This window comes from Engystomops pustulosus, chromosome 8 (assembly GCF_040894005.1).
Source record: "Engystomops pustulosus chromosome 8, aEngPut4.maternal, whole genome shotgun sequence".
Classification (NCBI taxonomy): domain Eukaryota; kingdom Metazoa; phylum Chordata; class Amphibia; order Anura; family Leptodactylidae; genus Engystomops; species Engystomops pustulosus.
Window position 1 is genome coordinate 87,071,587 of NC_092418.1, and position 12,512 is coordinate 87,084,098.

General features: G+C 41.7%; 1 protein-coding gene across 1 annotated transcript; it reads right to left on the bottom strand.

Annotated features, from left to right (window-relative positions):
• Positions 1 to 1,680: 1,680 nt before the first annotated feature.
• Positions 1,681 to 10,863, bottom strand: PJVK (pejvakin). The gene is made up of 6 exons (XM_072119853.1): positions 10,016 to 10,863; positions 8,964 to 9,159; positions 5,353 to 5,494; positions 4,799 to 4,916; positions 4,594 to 4,704; positions 1,681 to 2,932 (listed from the first exon to the last, which is right to left on the bottom strand). The coding sequence occupies exons 1-6, from the start codon at positions 10,224 to 10,226 to the stop codon at positions 2,631 to 2,633; spliced, it is 1,080 nt and encodes a 359-aa protein (XP_071975954.1). The 5' UTR covers positions 10,227 to 10,863; the 3' UTR covers positions 1,681 to 2,630.
• Positions 10,864 to 12,512: the final 1,649 nt, after the last annotated feature.

Below are 12,512 nucleotides of genomic sequence, written 5' to 3' on the forward strand. Positions count from 1 at the left end.
ATGTGACCAGGGTGACATCATCACAGTTCCTTAAGCTACTTAACATTAGCAAACTGTACCACATGTACATATCTGACCACATAAAACAATCACAGCAGCCTCCATGGACTCCTACTCCTCTCCATGCAGGCTTCTGTGATTTCATGTGATACAATATGCTGTCATTGTACAGTTTTCTAATGTTACAAAAGCTATAGGACCTGCGATGATCTCACCCTGGTCACATGACATTACAGCTGCATACAGATATAGGGTGGAGAGGAGCTGCTGGATTCAGCCCGAGGAGGCCACGCCCACCTCAACTCGCTGTAGCCATGCTTAGATACCAGGTAAAACTATAAAGTTGAAAATATGGGAATCTCAGGGGAACAATTTTTAGCTTGAAGAAAGGTGTCAGTTAGTTACTAGGGCTCTATGGGAACCTGTGCACTACCTGTATTTGTGAAAAATGTAGTGACGCGTTCCCTTTAAGTAGAGGACCGCCTGTCGTTGTTTTTTAATTATGTTTAGAAAAATATTTTCTTTTTGTTTGCATGGTGTATAATTTTCCCTGTCCAGTGTATTTATCTCATCTCATAGAGAAAATTGGACACCAGCTCACCTTTCCCTTTGTTGTAGGCACTTGTGGTTGGGTCGGCACGGTCCACCTTGCTGCTCAGGTATAATAATATTCCAATGCGAAAAAAGGTCACGGTCCAGACAAGACTCTCCAACTTGACAATCCTTTATTTCATATTCATCATAAAAAGTTCCAATGCATAACTAACGTCTGACGTTAGTTATGCATTGGAACTTTTTATGATGAATCTAAAATAAAGGATTGTCAAGTTGGAGAGTCGTGGCTGGACCGTGACCTTTTTTCGCATTTATCTCATCTACAGTGGGAGAAATAAGTATTTGATACAATGCAGATTTTGCATGTTTTCTGGGAGAGACAGAATCTTAAAAAAAAAATCTATTAGCATTTTATTGCATGAAATAAGTATTTAATACAATAGAAAAATAGAACTTAAAGACTAAAGTACTTCCCCATTTTTAGCAGTGTGACACCGCTAGCTTTATGAGAACCCTCCGATAAAGCTAGCAGACACTGCAGCACTGGACTGCTGGACCAAGCTTACAGCGTCGTATTCATGAGGGGGTGATGCGAGGCGCTGCTTCTCCCCCAGACCGACCCTTCCTTCATGCGGCAGTCACCGCCTCCTCGGACAGCCCCCTCATGAATACGCCGGACCGATGTAAGCTTGGTCCGGCGTTCCGAGGGTATGGCGCTACTACATTTCTAGCAGTGTTAAACTGCCAGCTTTATGAGAACCCTCCGATAAAGCTAGCAGAAACTGCAGCACTGTACCCTAGGAATGCTTGACCAAGCTTACAGCATCGTATTCATGAGGGGGCGATGCGAGGCGCTGCTTCTCCCCCGGACCGACCCTTCCACTCCATAGGCCGGCGGTGACTGCCAAGCTTCATGCGGCAGTCACCGCCTCCTCGGACATTCCCCTCATGAATACGCCAGACCGGTGTAGGCTTAGTCTGGCGTTCCGAGAGCGCTACTGCATTTTTAGCAGTGTTAAACTGCCAGCTTTATCAGAACCCTCCAATAAAGCTAGCAATATAACATTGCTAAAAATGCTGTAGCACTAGGAGCTGCTTACTAAAATAAGCAGCTCCTAGCGCTACCTCATTTTTATTGTAGATAAACTTCAACTGGGATAGACAGAATCTATTGCTTTTTTAGGGTGACAGTTCCTCTTTAACATTTGGTACAGAAACATTTGTTTCAATCACAGAGATCAGACATTTCCTGCACCTCTTGACTAAGGCCCCTTTCTCATAGAAAATTTGGATACACATCCCCAGATTTTTTAAATTTTTTTACTCTATTAAATAGTTATAAAATTGAGGAAACAGTCTTGATTGGGATAAGAGCGATTGGTTCACACTGCAATTTTTGTCACATTTGTATACATCCTACTGTACCCAGGATAGCGGTTTTTGAAAACCTGCTAATATCCCTTAACTTGTTGATGATGCCCCAGTAGATATAATAATATTATCACATCCCCAGATGTCTGTGTGAACGGGGCCTTAGCAAGATTATTTCATGGAAGGAGAAAAAGGTACAAAAAAAGTGCAAATTGCGACTTTTTGACTTGTGCCCTTTACAAATAAAGAGGAGCGAAGTGTGTCAACATCAAAATAAACCCAAACATGAGATTGAACATACTTAACATAGAAAAAAAACCTTCTGATAATAAGCACCAAAAAAACTACAACAAAGAGACCTCACCATGATAAATATGTTCCAAATTTCCCTTCATTCTCAAATTTCTGAGGCTTCACACAACGTTGTGTGCATTGCGGGCCACAATCGCTGAGGAGTGTGCCGTTTCGTGTGGATTGCATTCACGCTGGTAATGTCCATAGGAGTTTACTTTATCGCTACTGATCTGCCATTTCCGGTTGGACATTTGACACTGCCTGCTAATTGGCCCATCTGAATCATTAACCCTTACACATCACAGTCTCATTTGCACCATTGACTTGATAGAGGAGTCCATTTTGCATATGTGTGATGAAAGCTGTGGCACGGGATCACCTGAGGTATAAAACGGAGGCACGTACGCCGATCACTTCAGTCGTTTGTGCCACAGGTCAAAGCACGGTACAGCGTGCAGCCGGACGTACTTCTGTCCATTGAAAGAGCATTCAAAGCAGCCGTACACGGTCTCTCTTTTGGAGCTGCCCATCCCGCACAGAGCGCATGGTCCCTTGGGAATGTTATTATTCAGGAGGTTAACACGCGTGTGAGCGCCTTCCCGCATGTATGTAGTAGAAATGTCAGTCATGCTAGCGGCCTTGTCATAGTAATCATCAAAGATGTCATCCATGTAAGAATCTACGTTAGCAATGATATCCATCGTTCTTTTTCCTTTCCCACAAAAAAAAAAACAAACAAACCACAACAATTAGTGTTAGGATTAGTCCCAGTACAAATCTATAGGTATTTCTGTAACATATGATCAACATGTGTCATTAAAGGGATATTCCCATTATCTGTAAACAGCTGTAATGGAAAAACTATGGTCACTAGGTTGGGTGCTAAAGCAAAAGCTGAACATGACTGAGACTGAGATGGAATAACCCTTTAAGCAGGCATCTCCTTAATAGAGAAAATTGGCCTACAGGGGTCTTATTGTGTACCATGGTTCATTACTTTCAATATGATATGATACTGATGCCCCCCCTTCTCTGAGATCACTGATGCTCTGCAGCTTAAAGGGGTTTCCCATGAGGTCCTGTTGATGGCCACTGAAAAGGCACTGGATAGACCAACATTAGATGATTGGTAGGTGGCCCGTACAGCAGCTTCACACAGTCATGGACGCGGCTGTTACAGGAACACTGAGCCAACTAGTTCTGGTTCCGAACACCAAACAGACAACTGTGCAGGGGTCCATCTCACGATCAACTACTGATAGATCTAGAGACTTATTTATCAATGGAGGTTCCTTGAAAACATCTATTAAGAGTACTCCCCTACTGAACAATTTGTGTAATGTAGGAAGGGGCAAGTCCTGAAATTTTCCTATAGGGGTGGCCCTACTATACACTTTATACCTGTCCAAAGGTTGAGATGGTTGAGGGCCTGACCACTGGAATCCAGAGATGAAACCCCCAGATCTAACACAAGCATCTTCTGTGTTTATGGCTTCATCCACATCTCGTTTTTAGCATAGCTAGTGCACATTGAGGCGTATCCATCGAAAAATTGTCATAAAAAGGAAGGTCTTTTGTAAAAAAAAAAATTCTTCATTTTGCTATATTCTGACACGAATAACTTTATCATATTTTAGTGTATTGAGCTGTGTGTCATTTTTTGTGGGACATGATGACGTTTTTATTGCTACCGTTTGGGGACTCTAAGACATTTTGATCACTTTTTATTACATGTTTTATGTGTTGCCAAATAACAAAACAATCTGGGCGCTATTTTCCCTTACAGGGTTCACCACTGGGAATAACCATTTTTATACATTTTTTATTTATTGTTCTATATCAGTTTGAGGAAAAGGGGGTGATTTGAATGTTTAGTTTTTTAAAAATATTTTTTTTACTTTAAAAAAAAATAAAATAAATGACTGTATTTCTAGACTTTCTAGGGTACTTTAACCCTAGGCCACTAATAGCCACTGATGAAGTCACAGGGGCGCTGACACGATCAAAGATGGCAGCGCCATCACCACTGTTAAGTGATGAACAGCACCCATTGTGGGTGTTAGCTACATACCCACTGTGTACAGAGCGGGTTCACAGGCTGAGCCAACTCTGTACACCCTTACCCGACATGTGACGTACAGTAATGTCACATGTCAGGAGAGGGGTTAAATAATGTGGCGCAACTTGCACAAAGAAACTGCAAACTAAAACTGGGCGCATGTCACCACTTTTTATATATTTGGGCCTAGATGAGTATCCGCCTTGTCCACAGACATGAATGCATACATCCTAGCACACATTTGTATCCCTTTTTTGTGTAAGAAACATGTCTGACAGCAGTGTGCTGACAAACACCTCTGTTCCCCTTCTTACCAGTGAACAAGATGCCTGATCGGTACAGTGTATTCCGTATAGCGTTTAATGAAAATGTCCTATGTGGCTCCTTCTCAAACCCCCCTTTTGAAGCAGATGACACACAAAGTTCTGGAAAATAGGAGATAAATGGCAAAGAATAATGTTATCTGAAATCCTACTAACTACAGTCAAATTTACATGAGAGAAGAAGCTTGAAGCTCACCAAAGTGACCGTCCAGATGAATGTACAGATCGAAAATACTGAATGCTATGGTGGTGTGCGCCGGGAATACAATAGCCTTGTCGCGCCCCTTGTGGTTCTTCTCATCAATTATATGAAACTGGAATTAAGGCAACAAGAAAAATGTATAAGTGAATATTAAATGTTATAAAATCAACTCTATTGTTAAAGTTCACAGAATGCACTTTAGACACCTGTTTTATAGCCAAAAGTGAAAGGTGAGACCAATAATTTCATGTGTGTCAAGCCAGAACCAGGAAGTAGAACCAGGACCAGGACTGATGCACTATACATATGAATGTGTTTTTGACAATTTCACAACACATTCCAGAGAATGACCCAAAGCCATCTCGGATGAAGGGTTCCATCCTTTTTTTTTAGCATTGTCCACAATGACAATTGACAAGCCAATGTCCAATTCTCAGTCTTCCATTAACCCTTCCTCAAGAACCCAGAAAATTCAGATGTTCCCTCGTTCTGTTCATAACAGTGTAATTACGATGAAGGATAGGGAAGTGTCAGAACTTTAGACTTACCCGCATGGCTTCCCCCCGCATGCCTGCGTGGACAGATAGAGAACACTGACGAGTTGTCCGAATGCTCTCCATGACTACGCAGAGGATTTCCTTCCCATTTTCTCTTGATTGGCGAACTAAGCAGTGATCCAAATCAATAGTCCTGAGGAGACAAATGTATCACAAAAATAACATATTGATATCTAAGAGAAAAAAATTTCACTAGGCTACTCTCCATTCAAATCTATGGGAGCAATGAAAATAGTAAAGTGCATACCCTCTCAGGTTTTCACACGGGTCATTGACCTGAATTGAAAGTGACTGCAGATGAAGGGCAAACCGTCTGGGGGAGAGTCATTATGCACATAAATCTCCCCAGATTAAGCCTGCCATGGGCCCAGGGCTGTAGGAATATTATAGCCCCTACAAGTCTGGAATCACTTCCTACATATGGTACTAGAATCAGGCATCTTAGGGAATGGAGCATGTGTCCCTTCTGCCTGCTTTCAATAATAATAATAATAATAATAATTCTTTATTTATATAGCGCACACAGATTACGCAGCGCTGCACAAGCATGTCAAATTGGTCTGTGTTTCAGGACCTTTAGAGGACCTTCATGTGTATTGAGAGGAGGAACAGATGTACAAGGATTTCATGTGTGAAGATCCTTCTGAGTATAAAATTTGGTGTTGAGATGGATGAAAATAGAAATGCTATCAGTTTTACAATACACAGACCTTCCAACAGATACTATGGGTATAAGGCAACTATGAATGCTTTGTTATACGGAACAAGTGCTGCTTCTATACAGGCGTTCCCCTGCTTACAGACGACCCCTAGTTAAAGACGGACCCCTCTGCCCACTGTGACCTCTGATTAGGGTCTCTGGATGCTTTACTATAGTCACAAACTGGGATGCTGAATTTGACTTCATTACCTTTTCTGTGTAATGTGTATACTTTAATAAAAACAGTTTAAAAAAAAAAATTGGTGTGTGGTTTGGGTGGCCATGGGTGCCCTGGAAAGCTAGGGCCCTGGGCTACCATCCATGCCGCCTATATTATAAAGATTTATGAAGTGGATAGCCAGTGGTTGGTCGCGCTGCTGTTTTACCAGGATTTTGTGTATTAATGGATCATTATATACATAACAACAGATGTTCCTTATTAGAAAACATTTATTGCATATAAAAGCAGTATAGTTTAAGGGATCATCAGTATAAAATTGGATGACGCGTTTCGGGGCGGATTGACCCCTTCTTCAGGTCCACAGGGTTCTGTAAGTTGTAATAACGTATTGTCAGAATAATGTCACTTTGTATGAGAATATAAAGTGTACCACAGTGTAATTTTATATCTGACAATACGTTATTACAACTTACAGAAACCTGTGGACCTGAAGAAGGGGTCAATCCGCCGAAACGTGTCGTCCAATTTTATACTGATGATCCCTTAAACTATACTGCTTTTATATGCAATAAATGTTTTCTAATAAGGAACATCTGTTGTTATATATATAATGATCCATTAATACACAAAATCCTGGTAAAACAGCAGCGCGACCAACCACTGGCTATCCACTTCATAAATCTTTGTAACATCAGGACCTTCTCCTGCAAGCCAGAGGACGCAGCAGCTCCAGACAATATATTTCTGTAGAAATAGAAATATTTTCTACAGAATCTTCTCCCAATATCTATTTACTCCTCTTTACTTCCAAGGAGCGCGGTGTAACCCTTTTAATAACTGTTGCCTATATTATAATCCACTTTTGGATCTACTCCATATTGTTTTTTCTGTACATCAAATTTGAAAATGGAATAAAAAATTATATGTTTCCTGCAGATATATAAGATATATAATTTTCTCAAAAAAAAAAAGAAGTAATGTGTGATTATTCCAGTAGAAGCCTTGATAAATACCCCCATATGTACTACATAAATGAACAGTCCAAATATTCAGATTTATTTGTATCTGTAGTTCAGTTATTCCTCCAGGAGATGGCACTAGAACACCAATTGCACCATTTACTATTATAATTGATATTCATTGGGGGCCATGTACCTTTATTTTGACTTGGTTTTTTTTCTCTTCTTTTTGATTTTTTTGAACTTTTTGGTCGCATTTTTGCGACTACACAAGGGTCTTAAGATGTTATCCAGTGTGTATGTTGCAGTGTTTCTAAATGTATTTTTTCAAGACAGATGTTTTCTTTGTTTTGCAACTTTTTTAGCACAAATTAGAGACTTTTAGGTGCAAAACGAAGTACAACTGACCCATGCTTAGTTGCGTAAATGCAGCTAAAAAGTCACAAAAAAACTGCGGAAAAAAAAACGAAAATAAGAAACAAAGGGAAAAAAAGACATGCATCATTTAAATGCAAATTTAGAAAGATGCACACCGCTGCTGAAGTATCCGGACTTCAGCCAACTTTAAAAATAAGCAAAAGAAACGAAATGATACACGTGCCCCACTGGGCTGTAATAGTTACTGCTAATACTATATAATTAAAGCTTAAAAGGAAATGTTATGGAAATGTGATAAGCAGGTAGCAATGGAGGATGGAAGTGGTAGGGGACAAGGTAGGACATTTGTGTGAGCCCAAGGTTACCTGGCAGGACTGTAGCATTTCATATACATGCAGCAAAAATAACCATAAGTTTAAAAGGAATCAATCATCAGAACCCATCATGATAAACCAGGGACACTTACTTTACTACTTTACTTTGGAAATCTTCTTATATTTGTTATCCATGGCCTCCTTCCTTCTAAAATCAACTTTTAAAGTGATGCTAATGAGCCAAAAGGGCTCTGGGGGCGTAACCAAAAGCGACCTCTGTGCTCTGCCTTCACAGGCTGTTACATTGTACAGTAGCATCAGTCTCACCCTCCTCATGCTCCTTTGGCACTGCCTGCTGTAATCTCAACACAATGGGAGGGGGGGAGGAGTGCTCCTGCATAGTGTAACAACAGCCTGTGAAGCTACAGCACTGAGGGGCTCTGATAACAACCTCAGAGCACTTCTGGCTCATTATCTCATTTTTAAAAGTTGATTTTAGAAGGAATAACAAATATATGGATAACAAATGTAAGGAGATCCCCATAGTCATGCCCGGTGCCTGGATCTATGAGTAAGTTCCCCTGGTTTATCATGATGGATTTTGATAGGAGATTTCCTTAAAAAACAGGTGAGTTTTATATTTTAATTAAGGAAAGAAGTAGGTGAGGGGTCTACAATATCAGGGGGAGCATCTGGGGGGATATAATATCAGGGGGAGCATCTGGGGGGGCTACAATATCAGTGAGGGCATCTGGGGGGATATTATATCAAGGGGAGCAGCTGAGGGATATAATATCAAGGGAGGCCACAATGTGAAGAGAGGGAGGCCACAAAATGTGTGGAAGATGGAGGGCACTAATGAGGGTATAATACTGTGTGAGGGTGGGGTGAGAGGCGGAACAAAAGGCGTGGCTTAGGGTTACAATTTTTCTTTTGTCCCTCTTTTGCTGCTACAAAAGTTGTGATTCATTGTGCATACAGTCCCCCAGGCACCAGGACTCAGGGGAAACTGCTACCCTGCCCCATAGCCATGTCCCTGACTGCCGGACATCCATGATATAACACTCTACCTGGTAATCAGCTCCTTTAGCAGAGTCGGGACTTCCACTTCGTGTTTGGTTACAATGCCAAAGGAAGCCTTAACTGCAACAGAATCCGAGCCATAGATATTTATCCCCACATCATTCATGATCTGATTCCCATGTCTTCTATTCAATGACACATCGGATTTATCTTCATAGTTGAGCAGCTGATAGGAACTGACCCCTGGAGAGAAGAAAACACAGAGTTGTAGTAGTGTGATCTACACATGACTGGTAGTCTCTATTACAATGCACTATTAGAGAGAATATTAGAGGAAATACAAATCCATCATGATAAACCAGGGGCACTTACTCATAGATCCAGGCACCGTGACTGTGGTAACCTTCTTATATGTGTTATCCATGGTCTCCTTCCTTCTGAAATCAACTTTTAAAATTTTGCTAATGAGCCTGAGGGGCTAACCTCTGTGATCTGGCTTTCCTGACTGTTACACTGACATTTTACTCACAAGCCAAATACCCCAATTGAGTAGTGTACAAGACTTCATTATATAACTGCTCAATTATAGAGCAGCACGGTGCATCAGTGGTTAGCATTACAGCTTTGCAGCGCTGGGGACCTGAGTTCAAGTCCCATAATCAACATCTGCAAAGAGTTTGTATGTTCTCTCCGTGTTTGCATGGGTTTCCTCCGGGTCCTCCGGTTTCCTCCCACACTCCAAAACATACTGGTAGGTTGATTAGATTGTGAGCCCCATTGGGGACAGGGACTGATTTGGCATGCTCTGTGCTGCGCTGCGTAATCTGTGTGCACTATATAAATAAATAAATTATTATTGTTACAATCGACTTCCCTAGCTCGTAAACCCTGTAAGCACTGAGGCCACTGACTGGTTACATCAATTATTTCACCACTGACTCTTTAGGCCTAGCCTGCAGTGTAAAGAGGTCATGTCGCTGGAACTGGAGCAGGATAGGTACATTTTATTTTTCCAAATAACTGGAACCCAAGTGAAACTACAAGATTCCAACACAACATGTAAATGTTCAGGGTTAAATAGAATCTTATTGATAATTACCTGCAGAAATTTCCTTATCTCCATTGAGAATATCCTTGAGTGTGAAGGGAGTGGAGATGTACTTGTACTTGCGGGAAAGCAAGCAGCGCTTCTTCTTTATGACAAGACTCAGAGGTTGGTACTTGTCGGCTTCACTCAGGTTGGGCACGGGGATCAACCTCCCGCCATCACCGACCTGTTTAACAAAGTTCTTTGTAGCAGCAGAAAACATAGTAGATGTCTATATCCTGGTCGCTGGTCTCCTGTCACACTACATTGAAAATGAAAATAAATGTCCTAATTTTGGGTATAGTTTGCAGCATCCTCAGCGCCTGATGTATACAGCATATGTTGTGTTGTCTCCAGGATCTCATGTACCCACATTGACTCCTATTACATGGGTCAATGAATAATTAATGGTGTAATGTAATAGGGGCCTTTGTTGCTGCTCCTAATATCACGCTGTGCATGTTCCATGTCGTGAAGCACAAAGTTTCTCAACCTAAAAGAAAAATGTTTTATCTTTTTCATCTTTAAGCTCCTAGTCTCAGTTTTAAAACCTAACCAAGAAATTCCGTAGCATCTTCTTCCATCACATTGTATCCCACTGAAAAGTGGGGTTACAACATGCATGATAGGTTCTGTAGGTTTGTTCTTAAGTTGAATTTGTATGTAAGTCAAAACTGTATATTTTATAATTGTAACCCCAGCCAAAATATTTTTGGTCTCTTTAAGAATTGGATATAAAAACTTTTTGGGTTGTCATAAGAACCAGGATTAACAATAAATCTTGATTGCAGATTGAACTCTAAGGGTGATGTCACACATGGCGTTTTTGGTCCGTTTTTAAACATCCGCTTTCAGTCCGTTTTAGGCAGTTTACTTTGTGTTTGGCTGTTTACAACCTGTTTTATAATTGGGAAAAACGGACTAAAGAAGGACCAAAAACAGCATGTGGGGCATCACCCTTACAGCTGATAATTGTAGCCTGAGGCAGTAAATTACCAACATCCAGAGGGTCGTTTGTAACTAGGGGTCGTCTGTAAGTTGGATGTTCTTAAGTCAGGGAGCCCCTTTAGTTCTAAAAATCATTAGTGACAAATGTACATTAAGAATGGATTTTCTCAGTCACATAAAGAAGGCTGGAAAGGGGATTTCACTTTTTAGTTAAAACCCACTTACCCTTCTGGAGAGTCTTCTTGGTTCTGACAGGGACCATTCTATGGTGCCTTCAGTTCAGTTGGACCAGAAATAAGGACATCACATACTTGATGTCTGAGCCAATCCCTGGCCTTGGACATGATCACTGATGTCGGGGATTTGTTGAGCTGTCACATGCACGATGAACATGACATCTCCACATCTGGTAAGGACTAGAAGTACTGAAGGACTGAGAGTCACCACTGAAGCCGAGAAGGTCATCTTAGGAGAGGTTATGTCTTTATTTTCACCAAGTGCTGCTTGGCTTACCCATTGGGGCACATTTTCTTACCCAGTCCGGAGGAGATCCCGAAAGTGCATTGTCCGTCGACAATGCACTGTGCTGCAATTCAAGAAGATCATGCCCCCCAACTTGCTGTATGTGTCGCTTCCCCGATCAGGTCCGCCGGAGTTCACCTTCTTCTTCCCGGTGCATGTAAGTGCTATTTTTTAGTTTTTAAATCTTGCGGTTTGTCCGAATCCGTCGGATCGTCCGATGGTCCCCCCCCCCCCCCAATTTGTGTTGCAAGAAAGCCGTCGCGTGCACCACAATCCCAATCCCTGTCCCATCGGCGCAAAACGGAAAACCTTGTCCGGCATGTCCGACGAAAGTGCGGTCCGTGGGGCTCTAAGTAAATGAGCCCCATTATCTGACAATTATTGTCACTGCTGTAATCTTCAGTGATTCGGACCTGTGGGTCCCTGGCCTAAAAGGCATCACTCCCAACCATGCCTGATTTATACCTCCCAACAGATCCAGAAAGACAGTCCTGGACAGTCCAGAGGACGCTGATAGAGGTGAATACAGTGATGATGCAGGGAGCTGTCAACTGTTTCTGTGTGCAACAGCAGCAGTAGGGGAGATGAGGAGAGCTGCTGCGGGGGAACGGGAGAGGTGAGTATTTGGTGTTTATTTTTTTTTATTTACTAAGAAGCAATTAGGAGGAGCTGGAGGAAGGCACAAAATCGGGGAGCTTAGTTGGTGCAATGTGAGGGGGAACAACATTGGAGGAAGCTGGGGGGAGGCACACTGTGAGGGGCAGGCTCAATATGAAGGGGAGCTAGGGCCACAATATGAATGTGTCGTTATGTTATAGGGAGGTGGGAGGCACAGTATGGGTGGTCAAAAAAAGTGATCATTGGGTCATATAATCCCCAAAATGGCAGCAATGCTAATATCAGCTAATCAAGCAGAAAATTACAGCTTACAGTGTACACAGAAGAATGAAAAAATTGTGGGCGTCAGAATATGGTGACATAAAGAACATTTTATTTTTTAGGTTTTTTATCAGTTATCAAGACAGCACCAAACTACAGA